This window comes from Podarcis bocagei, assembly GCF_964188305.1.
Source record: "Podarcis bocagei genome assembly, chromosome: 7".
Classification (NCBI taxonomy): Eukaryota; Metazoa; Chordata; class Lepidosauria; order Squamata; family Lacertidae; genus Podarcis; species Podarcis bocagei.
The window spans coordinates 33,405,265-33,428,000 of record NC_138132.1 but is presented as its reverse complement, the minus strand read 5'-3'; the positions used below and the strand labels follow the sequence as shown (position 1 = coordinate 33,428,000).

Sequence of the window (22,736 nt, the reverse complement as noted above, 5' to 3'; positions counted from 1 at the left end):
GGCAGTAGCTTGAACTCTCCGTTACCTTCCTCAAATTATGTTTGACATTCAATTAAAACCCCGAGGCACCTGGACATAAAACGTTAGTGTAGCTGGAAAGTCGCGGGGGTAATGTGTTTTTTTATACATTATTTTATTTGCAGAGTCATCAGACACTGGGCCAGAGGGAATTGGACTTGTCCTCGACTGCAGTTGTGGGGCGGTGGCAGGGGGTGGGGAAGAGAGGTGGCTGAAAAAGAGCCAGGCTGGGGCTGGGCATCATGTAAGAGCTGAGTTTCAAGGAAGGTGTCTCGGCTAAGGATGGGGGAAAGATTCAGTTCTGCACAGATTCGAAAGCAAACCTGCCTAGTACAGTGGTACCTCGGGTTAAGTACTTATTTCGTTCCGGAGGTCCGTTCTTAACCTGAAACTGTTCTTAACCTGAAGCACCACTTTAGCTAATGGGGCCTCCTGCTGCTGCCATGCCGCCGGAGCATGATTTCTGTTCTTATCTTGAAGCAAAGTTCTTAACCTGAAGCACTATTTCTGGGTTAGCGGAGTTTATAACCTGAAGCGTCTGTAACCCGAGGTACCACTGCACTCTCTTTCTTAAACAATGCACAGCCTGAAACTCAGCCATCTTTCAGAACTCACAGATCTCTTGATTTTGCAGTGTAGTTCTCTTTCCAAATAATGTGCGCACAGATTCATATACTAGGGTAAAGTGTGCATAAAAACACACATATTCGTGAAAAATATTAGGAAAAGTTATTTGCAATAAGGTATGTATTAGGGAAAAATATGGATGAATACTTTTTAATAAAAATTAATAATAATCACAAACAGATATAGAAAAGTAAGAAAATCAGGCAGAGGGCCTTCTCAGTAGTGGAGCTCACCCTGTGGAACACCCCCCCCCCCATCAAATGTCAAGGAGATGAGTGACTATATAACCTTTAGAAGACATCTGAAAGCAGCCCTGTATAGGTAATCTTGTTAATGTTTAATGTTTTATTATGTTTTTATATATTCTGGAAGACACCCAGAGTGGCTGGGAAAACCCAGTCAGATGGGTGGGGTACAAATAATAAATTATTATTAGTATTAACATTAGTTTTAGTAGCAGTATTAACTAAAATTGTCAAATTTGCCTGTCCGTACTATCAGTCTTGCAGAAATTTGAGATTATGCAAAACTGGACTTGTATTGAGTAGATTCAAGGAAAGTGGCAGGCAGGAGAAAGAGTCCTGGATGGAGCCCCAGACTGTAGGTCTCATTGTCTTATGTTTTGCTAGGGAAACAGCTACCAGACTTGGAGTGCCTCACCTCTTTCACTGGCAGCTTCCAAGTGGATGTGGGTGTCCTTTTTTCATTCTACAAATCATCTCACAGCTGATCTGCATTCTGCAGCCTTCCTGGGTGCAACACTGCCTGAAAACACCATGATGTCCTTGCCTTTCCCAACATGAAATATGGAGACCATAATGTCGACTTGCCTATTGTACTGATTACTTTGCAGTAAGGATCCCTGACATAATAATGGGAAGCTCATTCAGCACTCTACGGTGCTACATAAATACAGAGCTTCGTTATTTTAAGCATTCAGTTTTTCAGCTCTAACAGAGTTGCAGAAAACCTGATTCATCATGTATCTGATGAAGTGGACTGTAGTTTGTGGAAGTTTGTTTCACCATAATAAAATGGTTATTCCTTAAGGTTCCATTTTGCAGAAAACCTACTGACTCTTCAGCCCAGTTTGGACATAACTCCAAGCCGAACCATGGCCAAATGTGAACATGCAAGGATGCAGGTGCCCACAGTAAATATTGTGGCAGCTTTATTTTTTCTTTGGTCCCGCTTCTACTGCACCATCCAGAGCTAAACCATGGTTTGGCTTAGCATTATGTCCAAACTCAGGCTTATGGTTTGTCTCAAGCCCTACAAACCATGAACCAAGGCTTGTCCTTGGCTTAATGCTTGTGATTCATGAGTTCAGAGGTAATGGTAAGCCAAAGCATGACTTATTTATGGGTAATGTGATAGCAGTAGGGATGGAGGAGAAATTTGACTTGGTTTTCATTTAAAGACAAACTTGCCTAAGTGGCACTTTCCATAAAGATACGAGAACAGAAAAAAACAGCCATCCTTCAGAATCCACACTACTCTGAATTTTGCAGTGCAATTCTCCAGCCAAATATTGTGCACAAAAATACTTATATGACGGTGAAGTGTGCAATGTAAATGCAAGTATTAGTGAAAACAACACACAAAACTGCATTATAATAGGAAAAAATGCTTTGCAAAGATTTGTATATTAGGCAAAATTGTGACAGCTCCCCAAAGTAGTTCACCCTGAAACAATAACAGGAAAAGCTTTAACTACCCTTCTCCCCCACCCTCTGTCAAATTTCCCCAGTTCTGTTGGTTGCATAAATTGGTCCCGATTGTGCCCTCTAGACGGTTCCCTCCAGGACTCATGAGTGCATCTGAGCATGTGGGTGAAATATACAGCATGAGAATGTGCTCAGAATAGTGGTTTTTGGGAATCTGGGGGTGATTGACAGAGGATGGAAAACTCCACTCAGTCACTTTGCTCTGGCTGCTGTCAGAGTCAGGACTGTGGGCATGCTGGACTCACACCATGGCCGGAGCTGGCACCTCTCGCATCTTTAATTCGCAGTTCTGGGCTTTGATGGTTCCCAGCTGTCTTTTCTGCGGGCTGTGTGTGTCTATCTCGCTGGCATCTCTTCTGGCCCATTTGTCACTGTGGCTCACAGATGTCATGCAATTTCTCCGCTGCCCGGGTGCAGCTCGCTGGCACGCAGAGCTTCTTTCTTACTATGCGAGAGAAATCTTCCAAAACCCCCTGCAGGGCCAATATGCCTTCTGTGGCACTAAAACATGGGCCTGTGGAGGCACCCCCTCCCCTTGTGCCATGCTGGCTGGCTCTTTGGGAAACGAATCAATTCACAGCCCCCCCTCCAATTCAGGCATGTGCCACACCGGCCTTGGAGACAACTCTGCTGAGGAGGTTAGAATGAAGATCGTAGGAAACCATCAGGTCACCATGGCAACTGGTATGCCAGAGGGAATTGCCTTATGCAAGGATGATTAGGGAGAGGAGAGAAATATGTATGATCTTCAGCTTGGTTTTATGGGGTGGAGGGGAATCAATAGCTCATGGAAAGAGGAACAGTGCTGGGGTCTGTGATGGGTGGTCAGTTCTTTGGAAGGCAGATACACCACAAAGTAACACTTTGATGTTCTGGATTTGATTCTATTCAGCCAATCAGAAGTGGAACTTCAGGCTTCACATAGTCGCCAGGTTCTATCAAGGACAGGCAAGAGGGGATAAGGCCTTTGGTGTTGCGCTGTGATGGCTGATGCCCATTTGGACTGGTATGGTGGAAGGCAAGGAGGCCATAGTAGGTGAAGCCAGACTGAATGATGGGCAGAGTCAGAGCCAATGACAGGTGGAGCCAGCTAATTCTAGTTCAGTGCTCATCCTCTTTGCCTGATGTATTCTTTGAGGTAAACAGTAAGACTAAGCTCACCCAGTCACTGCCACTCTCTGGATTGGTTGTAAATTAGAAGGCAGGCAGGTGGGGCCCGGCTGAGGTTGTGGGGCAGTTCCCCACTCACCCTAATGGACCAGCCTTCCACAGGGTAGCAGTACCCAAGCAATGGAATGCTGTCCCCCTGGGGGTTTGGTCAAGGCTCCCTATACTTCAGAATTTCTATTGGACCATCACAGCTAGAGATAGGGGAGAAATCTGATTCACTTCACACATGAAACCAGTTTTATCAAATCTGCACTCTCCAGAAGAATGTGAGAACCAAAACACAGCTATCCTTTGAAATTTGCACATATATGAATTTTGCAGGTGCAGTTCTCCAACCAACCAATGTTTAGGTAAATGTGTGCCTAAAAATGAAACTGTTAGTAAAAATAACATATCAAAATGTATTATACTAGGATAAATTGCATGCACAAATGTGTACATGAGTCAAAACAGCATGCAAAAAGGTGTTTATTAGGGAAGATTTTGTACACCAAAATGCTGATGAATTTTCATGAGGATTAAAAGCAAAACAAAATCTGCAGATTGCTGTCAAAATGTGGGAAACGAGATCTAAAATAGGAAAAAATAGAAACTGAGAGGACTGAGATTAACAGATTCCACCCCAGTCAAGATCTGCACCATTTTGCTGGACTTTCGGTGAGGGTGTTGCTTTTGAGGCTTGTGGTTACCTGTAAATTCTTTGGTTTTTTTACTGGTATGTTTTCACTGTGAATGTTTTGGGTTTTTTTCATAGTAATTTAATTGTTGGTTGTAATTTTATCTGTTAACAGCCTTGGGGGGCCTTGGGGCAGAGAGGTGGCCTATATACATATTAAATAATCAAACAAAGCAATAAAGGTCACATAAGCAGTGAGGAAAAGGAGTCACACAACCCACTCCCCATTAGGTCTTGGTGCAGATTCCTGTCGCTTGGTTGCAATGTGCCTAGAGTATAAATGCTGCAAGGATTACATGATCCCTTTGCTTGGTGGCATCTGCTTGGTCTGAAGGGGTTGTGTCATCTGGAACAGTGTGGGGTCACGTGACTCCCCATTGCAATCTGATTGGAGGAGAAGCTGGGGTTAGTCATTGGTACATTATCTTGGTTTGTTCCACCCATTGGCTCTGCTCTGTCCCCACTGTGGGAGGCAGTATGCCTCTAAATACCAGTTGGAGGGTGTGGCTGTTTTGCTCATGTCTTGCTTGTGGGCTTCCCATCAGGGCACCTAGTTTGCCATTGCAAGAACAGGATGCTAGACTAAATCAGCCTTTGGAGGCTCTTCTTATGCTCTGTTGCTAATTGTGTGTGTGCGGGGTGTGTGTGTGTGTGTGGAGGACATCATTGTATTGCTGTCGTGTTAGACCATGGATCCTGTTTCCTAGGACTATGGTGGCAGTAAAGAAGCAGGTTTGTTTTAAGGAAGAATAAATTTCTTCCTCTGTAGCTGGTAGGGGATTGGTTTTTTTCCCCTGGTGGAATTTTTATTTTATTTTTTAAAATGGTGCTTGCATGCAGCGGAATGAATGCTTTCAGCGATGAAGGCGGCAGGGCACGGATTATAGAGTGTGCAGGGAAAGTTAGTAAATTTGGACCCATTTTATGGAGCCAATAAGTGTCAAGGCGATCAGTGCAGCAGAAGCAGCAGCAGCAGCAGGGGAAGCAAGAAAGGCCCCAAACAGAGAGGCGGTGGACCTTTGGCTTCGGAGATGGTGGTGGTGGTATGCCTGTGTGCTGAGAGGATAATGCCCAGGTTTTGATAGCTTGGGAGGGAAGGGAAGAGAGAATTGTTGATAAATCGCACCAGTGACCAAGTCCTAAAGGAGGTGATGATGGACTCCCAATTACGCTGCTAAAAGCCTTCCAGACATGTCGCCCTTCCAGATGACCTGTTTGTTCAACATTCATCCTGATTTGCTTGCACAAAGCTTACGTGGTGGTTAGACCATGTCCGGCCTTTATTGAGCATTCATTCTGGTTTGTTTATGACAATGAGCATTCATCCTGATTTACAGTACTTGCACGGTGATTGCCCTTCTTTGGGTTACTGATTCGTCCATTCTGCATTTTTCAATGCCTTTCTTCGCCACTTGCCGAACTTCAGTTGTTGTTGTTGTTTTGTGCTAAGGCAACAGAATGCTTTAACACACTTCAACTGCATGAACCTAAAGTTGTGGTGTGCTCTTGGATCCCTGTCACAGAATAGTGAGGGCCCGGAGGCAGCCATAGTTGTAATTGGCTAGTAAGATGACCATCATTCTGTCAGGGGGGTGAGTCTGGAGAGGACACAGGTGTGTTGCAAGGCACCATGGGAGGGGAGATTCATTTTGTGTGTAGGTGTCTCTGGCTGCCATTCATGTCTATGGGATGATATAGGGGAGGTTGCAGCCATATTTCTTCACTTCCACAGAAGCTAATGAGGGATATTCTGAGAGGAGCAACGGCAAGTTCTGAAAATTGCTAAAATGCTCCCCTCCCCAGCTGCCTGCCAACAGGACCACATCAGGTAAACACAGGAAGCTGCCTGATACAAACTGGCATCAGCTATCCAGGGTTTCAGGCAGTGGACATTCTTGGCCCTCCCTGGAGATGCCAGAGACTGAATCTGCAAAGCAAATGATCTACAACTGAGCTATGCCCCTTTCCCTTAATCAGACCATTGGTCCAGCACAGTATTATTATTTTTTTTAAATTTATTGGTTTTTCACCTTTTATATAGACATAACATACACAAAAAGACAAAGACAAAAACATGTATAGTTTCAGAAAATCCTGCTTTCTTAACCTTGTTCCTTGACTTCCCCCCACCCCCCTTCATGCATCCCAATTCCCATAATTATGTCAGCAAATTATTATTTCTCCTCTTAACCATCTTAATATTACCTCTTTTATAAAAAATAAGTTTTTTCTAAGTTGGACTCAAATACCCTTCCATCGATTTCCCATTTTGTCTTGTATAAAAGTCATATTAACTAAACCCAAAAGTCCTGAGTGTTTTTAAAGTTCTATTCTTCCCTCCCTCCCATCCCCGGTTTTCGTCCCTTCCCCAATACATGTCCAAAACAACAGTTCTTAGCCTGGATTCCTCACATCTGAGGCTTTCAAGTCTCTTTCAGTCCCTCTCCGCCGGTCTTGTTGGTAGTCCTTTATGTTGGTCATCAAATCTCGAAGGAGTTCTGTCCCCATCAAACCAGGATCACTTCCCGCAAGGGTATTTAGGAACAACTGCTGCAAAAGTTCCACAGGCCATGCATCTTCAGAGTCAGAGTGGAGGTCCCAATCATATTTCTTCTTTATTTTAAGTTCCTGTATTCCATATACTCCAGGGGCCTCCTCCTTCGTCTTTTGCATCTTTCGCAGATTTGTAGTCGATATAATCCAAAAGTCTCCTTGCTTATACTCCACTGGTGTAAGCCAGAAGGTCCAGCACAGTATTGTCTACATTAATTGGCAGCGACCCTCCAGAAAATCAGGCAGGGGTCTCTCCCAGTCACCTTTTGCATGCAAATAATGTGCTTGGCCGGCTGAGATTTTGGCGGCAGTTCGAATCCCTGTGACGGGGTGAGCTCTGGTTGCTCAGTCCCAGCTCCTGCCAACTAACAGTTTGAAAGCATGTCCAAAAGTGCAAGTAGATAAATAGGTACCACTCCAGCAGGAAGGTAAATGGCATTTCCGTGTGCTGCTCTGGTTTCACCAGAAGCAGTTTAGTCATGCTAGCCACATGACCCGGAAAAACTGTCTGCGGACAAACATCGGCTCCCTTGGCCAGTAAAGCGAGATGAGCGCCACAACCCCAGAGTCATTCGCAACTGGACTTAACTGTCCTTTTTCCTTTACCTTTTTTAGCTTCTTTTATTCAGGATGCAGATGTGCCTCAGATGACCTCCGTTCATCAGGTATCTTGCGTTGCATTCCCTGTGCAATTTCTTTAAGCCCAGGTGGGTGCAAGGAGGCCCAAGCTATTGGTGGGCCTGATCCCTGGGAGCATTTCCACAGGGGCCGCCTGAACTCCAGCAGGAGCTGTGGTGGCAGCTCCTCTCTCCCCACACTCCTTCTTTTTCTGTCCAGGGAGATTATTGGTGATATTAAGGCCAATTAGCATGTTTGCTTTTTATTCATGGCCATTTGTTTTCCTGTGGCACGAAGCATCTGCTGGGCCAATAACGGGACTGTCTGCGGGGCGGGGGAAGCAGCCTCCATCCAGCCCTCTCCCCCTCCCTCCTGCCTGGACATGAGCACAGGCCCTGTGTGGGCCGTCTGTGGCAGCCCTCGCCCACTGCGACCAGATGGGAGGCTATCATCAGGAGTGGCAAATAGCCCCGCTTTGTGTAATTGACAGATTGTTATCAGCAATACTTGACTTGTGCCTAATAATAATAAAAAGGAGAAGAGGGGAGAAGGGAGGCGCAAACCTGGCACCGCTTCTGATGGCTAAGCAGGGGAGAGCTTGGAAAGCCTCTTGTCACATCTGAAGGGCAAGGGAGTTAATTAGGGCTGGTGCTGCAGCCTGCGGGTGCAGCTTGCTGGTGTTGCTATGTGCGGAAGCCCTCTCGACGTTTCCTTCTCTTTCCTGCAAAGAAAAGCCTCTTGACTTTTCAGGTAGGACAAGAGGGGGAGGTGACAAGCAGGAAACCCAAGAGATGGCATTTCGGCAGTGCAGAATGGGGAGGCTACAGTGCGACTGCATCTTACGAGGGTGTTCGGTTCCAAGAGTACCACGTAGACATGAAAACATGTATACCCCAACAATTCCTATGGAACTGCCCCCCACACTAGTGGCCCTAGCCTTCCAGAGCTGGCAGGCTGAGTGGGCCATGCCCCTCAAGCAAGGCAGAGAGCTTAAAAGCCCTTTCTGCTCCAGGAAAACCTGGCATGGAAAGAGCTTTTAAGCTCTCTGCCTTACCCGCATTTAACATGCAAAATTTTGCCCAGCCACCTGCCAAACTCCTATGGTTGAAACTGCGTTAAGTTAAATGCGCATAAGATACAATCAGACTACATTTGCAAAACCTGTTGCCCATTTGGTGTGTACGGAATGGAAAATCTGTCCCAACAATGTACCGTAAATCTCAGGTGTCAAGGGCCAGGGTAAAGGGGTGAGTCTCCAGCATTTGCTCAGAACTGCCTCTCCCCATATAAACTGACCCAGATTCTGTGTTCATTATCTGAGGCCCTTCTTCATGTGCCTCCTCCACATGAGGTCCAGAGGGTGGCAACATGAGAAAGGACCTTTTCTGCAATGGCTCCCCATTTGTGGAATGCACAAATATATTTTTAGATGCCAGGCAAAAAATGTTCTTCTTCAACCAGGCCTTTGGCTGATTAATATTCTACAGCCTTTTAAAAGTGTTTGTGGATTATTGTTTTGTTGTTTCTGTTTTAACTATTTACTTGTATTTTTATCTTGTGAACTGCCCTGAGATCTGCGGATAAAGGGCAGTATATAATCCCCCCCCCCCAAGCTGTATAATGAAGGTGCCAGACACACCTTTGTGGGGAGTTCCAATGTGTGTGTGTGGGCGGCTCACGCACCCCCCCAATCAGGTGGTGTGGTAAGGTGGGTGGGGTGTTGGTCATCTTGGGGGCTGACTTTGGCTTAGTCTTGGGGCTGTCCCTACACTGTTGCCTATTATAGCCAGTGCTATTTTTCTAGAAAAAGAGGTGCCGGAACTCACCACAAACACCTCCTTTGTTCTCTTATAAAGGCAATGGCACCCACCTGAGAGGTATCGGAACTGAGTTCCAATGAGTTCCAGCTGAAAAAAGCCCCGATTGTAACCATATATAATTCTTTCTTTGTCCCCATCCCTCTGCTAGGGGAGGTTTCCAGGGTCCTGCACCTCTGATAAGCTGCGTGATTTTGGGAAGAGGTCTCAGGCTGCAGTAAAAGCCCAGCCTGCTGTCTCTTTTTATATCACTGCACATTCTCTCACACTGGCATTCCCTGGTCTGATTTTAAATAAGCCCTCTCCTGCGGTCCTTTGCGGCTTCCCTTGGGAGTCTCACTCTCCTGCCTAATAGAATTTTCACCCTCCCCGATAACCCCCTTTCCGCTCTATTCCTGGCTCCTTTCGCCTTCATTGCTGCCCATTTTTTCTTCTGTCGATCACAGATGACACAATCTGGCCCCCATTACTGCAGCAGATGAGCATCACGTTGCCTTTCCTGTATTTATTGTTACTGGAAACCCCAAGAAAGCCAGGGCAGTGTCATTCTATTACAGTCTATCTAAAAGGGAACAGCAAATGAGGACCCAAATGCACCAACAGAGCACTTAAAAAGCAAATACAAGGTCCTCTTCTCAGTTCTACTGAGATTTTGTATCTGGAGTGTTTGGTGTAGAGAGATGGCAGCATTGCCTTTGCTTAGCAGAGGCAGGACCAAGGCTGGGCAGTGAAAGTTGGATCCCCTCTTTGACCAAAGAGCTTTGACTCTGGGGAACGTTGAATGTGATTTATTTCTTGTTGTGCAATAGCGAGTGCCTTGGGGCTGTATTTGAAAATAACTGAGCTACTTTGTAAATGAGTTTGCAGTTCTGGGTCTTGGTGAGAATAATGCCCCCAATTTTTTTGGCTTCATTTTCAGGCCATTAAACTGCGGTGGGGGGCATTCTGGCTGTTATTGAGGGCAGGGCGCATGATCAGTGCTGGATGTAGGGCAGTGCAGGCGATTCCCCCACACAGGGTGCCGAGCCGAGGGGGTGCCCCAAGACCTACCTGTGGATGAGGCTTCCTCATGGTCAGAGCTGGCACATCACCATTCACTGCCTTCTCCTGCCACTCTCCCAGAGTCACTGCTGAAGTCAGGAGACTCACTTTCCTGGACCAGGTACAGTGGCTAAGCAGATACCCATAGGAGGTAAAGGTAAAGGGAACCCTGACCATTAGGTCCAGTCGTGACCGACTCTGGGGTTGCGGTGCTCATCTCGCTTTATTGGCCGAGGGAGCCGGCGTACAGCTTCCGGGTCATGTGGCCAGCATGACTAAGCCACTTCTGGCAAACCAGAGCAGCGCATTGAAATGCCGTTTACCTTCCCGCCGGAGTGGTACCTATTTATCTACTTGCACTTTGACGTGCTTTCAAACTGCTAGGTTGGCAGGAGCAGGGATCGAGCAACGGGAGCTCACCCCGTCGTGGGGATTCGAACCGCCGACCGTCTGATTGGCAAGTCCTAGGCTCTGTGGTTTAACCCACAGCGCCACCCGCGTCCTCATAGGAAGCTCAGTGCAAAAGCCCCCTGCCCTTTTGTGATTCCCAGCAACTAGCAATCAGAGGCATACTGCCTTCAGCACTCCAGAGGCAGGACACAACATAGTGATGGCCACCCACTTGGATGGCTTGAAGACAAATTCAGGGCAGTTAAGGCTATCAGTGGATGATAAGACTATGGGTGGCTGGTTGGCATGATGGATATGTTCATGACCGGAGGCAGTAATGCTTATGAATACCAGCTGCTGGAAACTGCAAGAGAGGAGAGTGCTCTTGTCCTCATGTCCTCCTTGCAGGCTTCGCATGAACAGCTGGCTGGCCACTGGGAGAGCAGGTCTGACCCAACAGGCTCTTTTAGCATCCTTACGTAGCAAGCACCACTAAACCCAGGGGGACTTGCTTCTCAGATGGTACCAGGATAGCCCATTGATTATTTAATTTCTATACCGCTTAATGTATTAAAAATACGTATTTCCAAGCGGTGTACACAAAAGCAGCAGCAGCAGACAGCTAAAACAAAATGTTGCAAAGATACGCAGTCACACGTAAAAATGTTACATTAATACGAAGTTACTCATAAGTATCAATCAATACCCATTCATTTTCCTTCTGATGCACCCTCTTTAAATCTTGCAACTGCCTGCCCCACCTTGTTCAGAGCAATGCGGACCTCCAGCCTGCTTCAAACCCTCTCCGCAGCAGGGAGCAGCCGGAGGAAGCCTGCCAGCGCCTAGCTTTTCTCTTCCCTGCACTGGAGAGTTTATGGAGTCATTAAAGAAGGCAGCTGGTCCAGTTTACAGCCAAGAGTCCTGCTCGGTTTACCCTGAGGGTAAGACTTTGCGGCAAGGTAATCACATGTGGATCGTATGTGGGGAGGAGCATCAGGACCCCCTCCAGAGACCCTGCGTGCTCTGTGGAATAAACCCTCAAAATGGGGAAGAAAGGGTAAAATTCTGTAAGATTGGTTTGAGCTGAGCTGCCCTCCCGACCGCATCTCCCCAAGCTCTTTTTCTTGAACCTGGAAAATCCTGGGCAGCTTTTATCTCCGTATATATAAATGTGTTAGTGGCATTTCTCCTAAAAGTATTCAAAGCTATTTACAATCAAATAATAAAAAACACAGAATAATAAAACCCAATTTAAAATGCCGATAAAAATAAAAAACATGCAGTATAAAAAGGAAAACGTCACATGACACAAGCCAGGGAGAAGCGACCTGCCAGAGTTAGCTAGAGGAAACTCCATGTGGCCCTCTGCTCCTCTCCACCTGGCCCTTGGAACTTTCTCCAGGTCACACCCTTTGCTGGCCCTCCGTCTCACTGTCCTTGAGGGTTTTTGCCTGGAATTCTGAATTCTGATAATATTTCTTGCTTGCCTGGATGGAGGAAAGAGAGGGATGTGAGACGGTGCCGGAAACTAGCCTACAGTGCCTTTCAATCGTCTTTTTTGCTTTATTATTATTATTTATTTACATTTATATGCTTTGACTTTTTTTTAAAAAAACCAGTCAAGTAGTGTATAGTGTTTATGAAATAAATAATACATAAATTGTATGTGCCCCCACCATCCCTAAGAAGCTTGCCTAGGAAGGAATGTGACTGTACCCCTGTCCTAAAGCCTGAAGGTAAAGAGGACCACCTGTGTTGTCCATACTAGGTTAGGAGGTTGGGCTCTGCGTACATATACCAGACCTGGTCATTGCAGGGCCTGATGCCTCATCCTCCTGTGCTGGCGCACCCAGGGCCAAAATTCTCTTGATTGGTCCAGCATGGCATAAGTGCCATGACTGATGATTTTTGCTTCTCGTTTTGTATTTGAGAAAGACCCCTTCTCCAGACTAGGGCTGCAGACTAGGAGGTTGGGCTCTGCGTACATATACCAGACCTGGTCATTGCAGGGCCTGATGCCTCATCCTCCTGCGCTTGCGCACCCAGGGCCAAAATTCTCTTGATTGGTCCAGCATGGCATAAGTGCCATGACTGATGATTTTTGCTTCTCGTTTTGTATTTGAGAAAGACCCCTTCTCCAGACTAGGGCTGCAAAGACCCCTTCTCCAGACTAGGGCTGCGTGTTGAGTCCCCTGCTCTATGCTCTCTATACGTATGACTGTACAGCCATCTACTCCAGCAACAAAATCATCAAGTTTGCTGATGATACTACGGTGGTGGGGCTCATTTCAGGAGGGGATGAGTCCGCCTATCGGGACGAGGTGGAGCGGCTCTGTGTTTGGTGTGGAGAGAACAATCTGGCTCTTAATACGGCTAAGACCAAGGAATTGGTGGTGGATTACAGGGGAAAAAAGGCGGACATTCAGCCCTTGTATATCAACGGGGAACGGGTGGAGAGGGTGGCGGAATTCAGGTTTTTGGGAGTGACTATGGATCAGGGCATGACTTGGAGCGCAAATACCACTGCTCTGGTGAAGAAGGCCCAGCAGAGAATTTATTTCCTCAGACTTTTAAAAAAGAACAATCTGAGTGAGAGACTGCTGGTGTCCTTCTACCGAGGCTCCATAGAGAGCATACTCACATACTGTATTTGTGCTTGGTTCTCCAGTTGTACAGCTAGAGAGAGGAAGGTGCTCCAGAAGGTCATAACCACAGCCCAAAGGATTATTGGTCACCCTCTCCCACCTTTGGAAGAACTGTACGGTTCCCGTTGCCTTAGGAAAGCAAACAACATCCTGCAGGATCCATCTCACCCGGGATACAGTCTGTTTGTACTACTGCCTTCTGGCAGGAGGTATAGAAACATCAAGTCAAGGACAAATAGACTGAAAAACAGTTTCTATCCAAGAGCTGTGGCCTTTTTGAATGCTGTAACTCGATAGTGAGATCTGGGAGTTTTTGGGTGTGGGTGTGGGTGTGGTTGGAAGGTGGTTTGTTTGGTTGTTGTTGTTGTTTTGCGTTTACTGTTTTTAAGGGATGGCATCCAATTTCGTTGCACTTGTGCAATGTTGCACTAGTGTAATGACAATAAAGAATCTATCTATCTATCATATACACCATACATTTAAAGCACACACACCCAAACCCAAAAAATCCTGGGCACACTAGTTTGTTAAGGGTGCTGAGAATTATAGTTCTGTGATGGGTAAACCATGTTTCCCAGGATATTTTTTTTGGGGGGGTGGAGGTAGAGGAGATGTCCTTTAAATCTATGGTGTGTAAGCTGCCTGGGTGGCTTTTAAAAAACCTTTGATGGGGAAAGTAGGATAAGGGGGAAAGAATCAAACAGCCCCTTCTCCTTTCCCCTCTCTTCCCCTTCCTGACTCGCAGCTGACAATGCATCTTTGTCAGGCTTTTATACGTTCCTGTTAATTTCACGCAAAGTGCCCTTGATGGATCTCTTGTTATTTTTCGTGAGCTGAGCCATAAATTTGTGACATCTCACTGTAGCAATCTGTTAAGTGCATCTTGAGGGTGGCGGGGAGGAAGAAGGGCTCTCTGTGGGTCTGCATGTGCCTGTTACATACCACATGGAGAGAGAGAGAGAGAGAGAGAGAGAGAGATGCTGGTTCCCAGAGGTGCTAGCACTAGAGCTGGAGTGGAAACTGACCAGGAGACTCTGCCTAAACCTGGTGCTTCTATGTTGTGCCAATTACTTCTTCTGGAGAGGCCAAGAGAAATGTAGTTTAAGTGACACCTCCCCCACCACCCTCACACACTTCATTTATTCTGTCTCCCTTCTGCGTCCAAATTTATTATAGGTCATGGTTAGGAATTCAGTCCAAGCTCCCTCCCTCAGAGCACTCTTTGCAGTAATGGGTTGTCATGTCCCAAATAGGAGTCGCCTTGTCAAATTGTAACCTATCCTGGAATTTGCTGCTGAAGGGTGGAAAATTAATGTTATCACCATCATCTGACTGACCATAGTGATGACAGGAACCTGGACTAGATGTGTCTCTGCTCTGATCCAGCAGCCAGGCCCTTCTTATGCCCAAATCTTCTCCCTCCCTGGCACCTGAACCATTATTGTAATTGTGCCATGAGTGACAGGAATTCTGGGAAATCATATTCGTTGGTGTGCCAGGGAGGCTGCTATTCATCCACATACACACCCACTCATTGTCACACTCCTGATAACTTATCAAACAGCTGTGGAAGTGATGTCCGGGGGGTGGGATTTCCAGAAGGCGGCGGTTTGTCCGGGATCTTCGACAAGTAAACCAGAAAAAAAAGTTTTCAGGGTATCCTGGTTTTTACTTTTTGAAATATGGCAACCCTGCTTGAGCCACCCACCATTCTTGCCCTGCGCATACACACTTGCTATGCCTAACCTCCAGGGCTGGATCTAGACACATCAAAGAAGTTTTTTCAGTTAAACATGTTGCAAACTTTGTATGAGAAATCAGATTAGCAAAAACAGAACTCCACAGTGTCATCTGGTGTCACAGTGTTAGAATGCATAAACAATGCATATAAAGCATATATTTTTTCTTTGCCAGTGTAGCTAAGTCCTAGATCATGTGTACTCTGCATTTTAAGATTAAAATAAAATGTTGTGCAGGCATTGCAAGATTCCTGCCAAGAAAATTTGGATTCTGTGATTTGTCTGAATTATGCAGTTAGGGCGAACTGGCACATTTTTCCTTTCACTGTGCATAAATTTGTTCTACATTTTCTTGCTGTTTCACCAAACCAGTAATTGTGTGGCTCGTGGACAAGCAGCTCTGCTCCAGCAGTTGTTGCCAGGACTGCCCTTCTCCAGTCTTGTCTCTTTTTGGAACCCACGCAGCTTCCTTAGGTTGACTGTGCATTTGTGTGAAGTACTTCTTTTCGTTTTGTTATTCAGGATTAGTTTCCCCTGCATGCCCCTTGGAGTGCGCTTATTTCAGGAGAAAGTGTGGCTTATGAAACACTCAGATAAATAACACTTTGTCTCTCATCATCTTACTGCATGTTAGTTTCACATGATTCTTTCCATTATTTTATAAATTTCTATTTTGTCAACCTACCCCAGCCCAACCTCCCCCCCCCCTTATTAAGATACATGAGTACTGACTTTACATACTTATACAGTGGTACCTCGGGTTACATACACTTCAGGTTACATACGCTTCAGGTTACAGACTCCGCTAACCCAGAAATAGTACCTCAGGTTAAGGACTTTGCTTCAGGATGAGAACAGAAATTGTGCTCTGGTGGCGCAGCAGGAGGCCCCATTAGCTAAAGTGGTGCTTCAGGTTAAGAACAGTTTCAGGTTAAGAACGGACCTCCAGAATGAATTAAGTACTTAACCCAAGATACCACTGTACCTAGAATTTCCTCTCACTACCTTCAAGCCCCTTCTCAAAGCCCACCTTTACCACAATGCCTTTGGCTCAGTTTGTCAGCCTCACCCTATGGGGAAACTAACCAGATATAACTGAAGCAAATGGGTGGTATTCAACTAAGTTTTACCCAAAGTATTGGGATGTATGGGCCTGACTGAGCTACATTTATTGATTTCAGTGGGTCTACTCTACTCTGAGTTAAACTTGGTTGAAGACCACCCATTTGCTTCCCCAGTTTTACTGACCCTTCCATCTTTTCAGTGGCCCTTCCAGGTTCAAATGGATTGCAACTCCTTGAGGCAGGAGCTTGTCTTTTACTTGGTAAAATATTGTGCACATTGATAGCACGTGATGATGATGATGGTATTTTGCAGAGTACAGAGAACCCTTCAGAGCATGCAGATACATCCTCCCCACTTTCTCCACTCACCAACTCTGATAGCTCTTTCATGGTTTCCTCCCTCTTTCAGGTGATGGGGTGGAAGCAGATCAGAAGGTGAAGACACAGTGGCCGCGGTCAGCAGATGAACCAGGGGTGTACATGGCACAAACAGGTAATGAATGTCCTTGACGGGGAAAGCATGGGGAAATGAGAAAAATCATCAGGGCATTCTCAGGGTATCCTTCCTTGCAGCCAGGTCCAGTCTTTAGTCTTCTCCTCAGTAAATGCCAGGGGGTGTGATTGGGTCCGTGGGCATATTTGCAAACTGAAGAAGTTGTTGTGGTCAGCATAACCACACCACAACTTAGTCTATTAGCACAGTCTCAGACCAGGACTCAATGGTAGTTTTGCTATCAGCTTTTCACCTCAAACACATTTTGAATGACATTTGGGGCGTCCTCTTGAGGTGAAACGTACCAGGAATTTTGAGGGAATACAGCATAGTTTTGATGAGACTTGCAGTGTTTCTGAGGATGGGAGATGGCTGAGAGGTGAGGGGGCATTGGGGAGGTTCCACATATTCTCTCAATTTTCACCAGAATTCTCCTAAACTGAAATTTGAAGCAAATTGCTAAGGTTCTTCATCAGAATGAGCAGCATGAAAAATTTAAAAGGAAAGGATTTTAATGTGTGAACTCCCCTCAGTTTAACTTGGAATTGGATCAGCTTCTCTAGGGGACATTTGGAATCTTATCACCCCACCAACTTGCCCTGATTTCCGAAATTAAATTTTGGTGCTAGTTGTGCTATTTTGCATTGAAGTTTCCTCTTCCAATATAATCAGTGCTCCTCGTCCAAGTCTTAGGTGCTAATGGCCAGACAGAGCTCAACAAAGTCACCATAAGAGGATTTTGAAGTAAGAACCTCCAGAGCCTTGAGGGAGAGATGTACAATCACTGACCAAGAATTAAGAAGCTCCCCCACCTGACCAGCCTATAGCTTTTGCAAAGGCCTTTTATGTTTTCAACTAAACTAGCTTAGGGATGGGGAATTTGTGGCCCTCCAGATGTTGTTCTAGTCTTCTTTCTTTGGCGATCACTCGTAGCCAAGTAAGATTGTCTTCCATAAACACAGTTTTAACAGTGGGTCCATAAGTGACTGTGGAGGCCAATTCTGGATCCACATGTCCTTCCACAATGGGGACATAGGTTTCCAGGTGGGAGCTGATCGTGGTGAGGGTTTGCCAAGGGTGCCTTCCTCTTAGCACCTTTCTCCCTTACATCCTGAGTTTGAGTGTCTTCAAAGCCCATGACACCTTTTGTAAAGGCTGTTCTCCAATTGGAGCACTCGCAGGCTAGTGTTTCCCAGTTGTCTGTGTTTATATTACATTTTTCTTAAGATTTGCCTTGAGAGAGTCTTTAAACCTCTTTTGTTGACCACCAGCATTACGCTTTCCATTTTTAAGTTCGGAATAGAGTAGTTGCTTTGGAAGACAATTATCAGAAGTCTGCACAACATGACCAGTCCAAGAAAGTTGATGTTGAAGAATTATTGCTTCAAAGCAATGCTGTTCTAGTACAGCTCCCATCAACGCTATCCATTGGCCATAGTGGTTGGGCCCAGTGGGAACTGGAGCCCATAAACCCTCAGCTGATGCTGAGACCTCAAGAGCTTTCAGACACCTCCATGTTGTGAATTGCAAATTACAACATTAGCATCACAAGCATAGTTAGTTTCTCAACCAGTCTTGCAACATCACTGATTCTGAATATTGATTAATTAGACTTCTGAAATCGTTGCTAATTTTAAGGAGACACCAACTTTTTAAGACAGCTTCTGCATTTTAGCAGAAATATTCTAATTTCTGAGGGCTTTTGACTGAGATGTTGCTCATTGGAGGTGCCTCCCTGCTAGGGATGAACAGAAAGTCTGGCCTTTCCATCGTTCAGTTCAATATCTTTGACTCTGATTCACTTTTGTTTCTTTTTTAAAAACTCTTTTGAAAGCAGGGGCCCTCATCTTTTGGGTCCTGGGGACACATTTTAAAATCATAAAATACTGCCAAGGGCCCCCCCAATATACCATTTCACAATGGGAAACTACTAATGCTTAACACACAAACACACCGCAACAGGCAAAAACAAAAACAAAAAACAAGCAGACAAATAAGTGGAACTCTACCCTAAAAAAAACACCTCTTCAAAAAGCCAAAATAAATATCTCAGTGGCAGGTGGCCTTGGTGGGCCCCCAGGGGGTCATGCCTGAAGGCACTGTGCTGCCCACATGAGGGACCCCAATTTTAAAGCATATAACTCCTGCTCTCATTTCTGAGTGGAGAGATGCCATCATTCTTCCTGCTCCACCTCACACCAGAATGCCCCTAAAGTGATGCTCCATAGTGATAATGCCTTAATTGTTGGAGTTGGGTGTTCTGTTTTGACAGGGGAAATGGTAGCTTTAGGCTGGCCCCCATGGATAAAGCTCCTATGGTATAGGAACATAAGGAGAGTCCTTCTGGATACATCTGTTGCAGCATCCTGTTCTCAGAGTGGCCAGCCAGATCCCCCAAAGGGAAACCGGCAAGCAGGATCCAAGCACATGAGCATTGTTGGTGTTCAGGTGCAGTCTGTGTTTTCTGGGGCTGGGCAGTTGCGGTCCTGAATGTCTAGAAGGCACCAGGTTGGCAAAGGCTGGCCTGTGCTTTTGCCAGTACAGCATTATTATTGCCTTACAATACTCACAACAGCCTTGCATTGCTCAAAGGCAACCAATTTTGGGGTGAAGACGCCTGCCAGATGTTACAACTGGTAGCTCGTCTAAGCTGGGACCAGCTATTCATCACCAGCTTCTCCTCCAGCTCCAATAGTCACATGCATTTTAATTAAGATGCAGCCTCCAATGACTGAAAAACCTGCATCTCATCTTCAATCCCCACCAATCCCCCGAGCCCCATCATTTTCATGGCGACAGCGAATTGAGATGATGTGCGCTTATCCCTTCTTCCTATTTCCACCACCACCACCCTCCCTGGTGCAACTGAGTTTAATTTGCTCCATTTATGCGTTCTCTTAGCACCTTCCTTGGAGACCCATAAAGAAAACAAATGTATTAATTGTTTAGCTCCTGCGTATTTATTTAGCAAATTCGTCTGGGTAATGTGAACGCCATTCACTTCCCCTCTCCTCTCCCTTTCTCCTTGCCTTTGATTTATAGTCTCTGGGCCATTGTGTGCACTGCCTGCGAAGACAATTGGAGCTACAATCCTGGAGAATTTAGAGGGATCTGCTGAGCCAGTTGTGCAAATATAGATAGTGGCAAGTCTGTTGACCTTGATAAATAAGCTTGTTTGGTGCAATGGCTACTGAATGGGTCACCAATGTGGTGCCTGTAGCTTACATGACACCCATGAGGTCTCACTCTGGAGCCTGTGAAGCTTCTGAGCCTCCCCACTCACTGTCCCCTTAGTCATGAACGGAGTCAGGGTGCAGCTCATCAGACCCTGGAGATTTGAATTCATTTAAAGTAGCTAGGCATTCCCTTTCCACCACTTTTCCTGTCTTGGGCTGCAGCTCCCTTCTTTGCATCATTTATTCTGTTATTCCCAGGTTAAGCCCTGCTTCACTTTTGGGTGAAAACAGAGGGTAATAGGTGTCGAGCAGTTTCACCTTCTCTGTCACCCAGTAGCATTCCTCCAGCTTCTCTGCACAGAGGACCTCCTACTTGTTAGTTCTTCCTCTTGTTTCAAACATAGCCAAAGAAATCTTTTTTGTTATTACAAAAATTATTATGTGTTGTGTTCATGGGCTGATGAAGGGTTGAATTACGGACTAGCTACATGCTTTTTAAAAATAAAATAAAAAATACCAGTTATTCTGAAATATCCTGCTGAAACTGTTGGTTCCTGGCTTGCAAAGAAGGCCCTAAATCAAGATAAACACAGCGTGGTGATAGCAACCATACTCCCCAGGCTGACATCTCCTGATGTCCTTGGAAATACACTGGATTTCACCAACTGTGGCTTGGGCCTCTTATTTCCTAGCAGAGTCTTATTTTGTCTACTCCAGGCATTCTGGTAACAGAAGGCATCCACCCCCCTCTCACACACAATAATATCCATTTTACCCTCATACTTGAAGGTCAGTGTTCTGCAGGAATGACTTCTCACATGGACGCCCCTTTTGGCTAATATTTGCGTTCTCTTTCTTTCTCTCTCTTGCTCTTTGGAAAAATGTAGCCCACCTCCCTCCTTCCTCCTCCATCTGTTCCTCCGTAATTTAAATGGATGTCCTCTACGGCAAGCCCGTCCAATAACTTCAGATAGATCATCAAGTCTAATAAAGAGCCAGATTGTTGTAAATGTCAATGCCTTGCCTGCTCGGGGCAGAAGGAAAGAGAGGCAGGCTGGTTGAACCAGGTCTGTGCCTCAGCCATCAGCCTTGACTGGGGGTCATCAGGGAGTGGACCGCCTCATATTTCAGCAAATGACGGGTCCACATATTTTCTCCACAGGCCAACCATGGCTTTCTGAAGGGCATCCACATGACTGAAAAAGTGGGGAGCCCTCAAGGGCAGAGGGCCAGTCATGCCATCTGTTTTTCAGATGCACCAATGCCCACAAAAAAAAAGTACAGAAAAGATTTGCAAGAGTTCAACAACAGAAACATCAGTTTTTAGGCCAGGGTGAAAAAGCCCACAGAGAAATCTCTCTTTGGCCTTACAGAAACTTTGGGCTTTGGAAACTTTAGAATGCTTTTAATTTTAGGAGCACACAGGTGGTAGCTTAGGAATGTGCAGAATCCTTCTCTGAAACTTCATTAGAAGTCCTTAACGTTCGCTTGTTTCTTCCTTGATGGTGATGTAGTGATGAAGAGGCTTTTCTCACAATTCTTTAGATGTTTTCACTGAAGGCAATGCCTCCAGAATTACTCTGAATTTTTTTGTGTGAATCAAAAGGGAAATAAAGGGATGCAGCTCAGTGGTATATGGTGCTTCTGCTTGGCATGCAGAAGGTCTAGGTTCAATTCCTGGCATCTCCCAGTAAGACTGGGAATGTTCTCCTGGCTGAAACCCTGGAGAGCTGCAGCCTAGGTGAACCTGTGGTCTTGCAAGGTTGGATGGCCATCTGTTGGATTATTTAGCTGTGATTCCTGCATTGCAGGGGAATGAACTAGATGACCCTTGGGGTTCCTTCCATCTCTATGATTCTATGAAGGGAAATTCTTATGTTCCTGTGAAAATTCAGCAGCAGCTCCAGTGGGGAACGAAGACTCATCTTAGCTGTCAGGTATTAGGATGTCCTTGCCATCCATCCAGGGAGCTGTCCAAAAGAACAGTACTGAAACCTACTTTTCCTACATGAGAGGGTTACCCAAAGCTCTGAAGGGTGAAAAATATATATGGTGTGCCATATATATATAATAGAATCATATAACTGTAGAGTTGAGAGGGACCCCCAGGGTCATCTAGTCCAACCCCCTGCAATGCAGGAATCTGAACATGGAATCATCAAATTGTAGAGTTGGAAGGGACCCCAATGGAAAAATAATGTCTGTGGTTGGATCAGTGAATGGATGTGTGGTCATCTCTCTGGAACTTACACAGCTGCAAGATGGTAGAAATATTCTTGTGCCACAGATAAAAGGTATTTGTTAGAGAAGCTATTGGTTGATTTTTTGAAATCCTGTGTTGAGAGGCTTTGGGTGGGTTCTAAGCTGATGGGGTTGGGCACAAGCACCTCTTGGACACCCTGAACTACACTGCCTTAATTCCTCTCTAAGTTATACAGTTCCCATAGTCATTTCTCACTCAATTACTCACTTGATGGCTGATTTCTGCAGAACAAAGTGGTAGAATTCTTGATTGTAGTACCCCTTGCTTATATCTCTGTATGCTCCCTCTCCCATGGAAAAAGAAACTTTTTTTGTATATTGTCATGAGTTCAAAGGTGCCAGACCCCTCTAAATTCCTGGATCCTGTAAGTGTTAGAATTTAATCAAGGCTTGGGGTATTAAACTGGGTGCCAAACACCTAACCCCTGGACCCAGCATGTGTTAAAAGCTATTTAACTTAGCTTTTTAGTTAGCTAAATTAACTTAGTTTCCTGTGTTCAGGTGATCACCGGGTTGGGTGGGGTGATGATGACGATTAATTGATGGGCCATAGAGAGAACAAAGGAAACAAGATGGGCCATTAAGAAAGCAAAGGAGAGAAGGCTGATAGTGAAATGGACAAAAGCCAGAGTTTAGAGTTGGAAGTGTGTGTGTTATGTGACCCAGGTGCAAATAGTTGCAGACTAGAAATGCAGAGGGGGGGGGGGGAGAGAGGGAGTG

The 22,736-nt window shown here is 45.6% G+C and overlaps 1 protein-coding gene across 10 annotated transcripts in view; it reads left to right on the top strand.

Moving 5' to 3' along the window:
• The window catches only part of ADGRB2 (adhesion G protein-coupled receptor B2), a 165,611-nt gene that overhangs the window by 51,263 nt on the left and 91,612 nt on the right, over nt 1-22,736 (top strand). For all 10 annotated transcript variants that reach the window (XM_081200011.1, XM_081200012.1, XM_081200016.1 and 7 more), the window contains exon 3: nt 16,495-16,578. In XM_081200011.1, the coding sequence (XP_081056137.1) occupies nt 16,495-16,578 (84 nt within the window). The remainder of the gene's footprint in view (nt 1-16,494; nt 16,579-22,736) is intronic.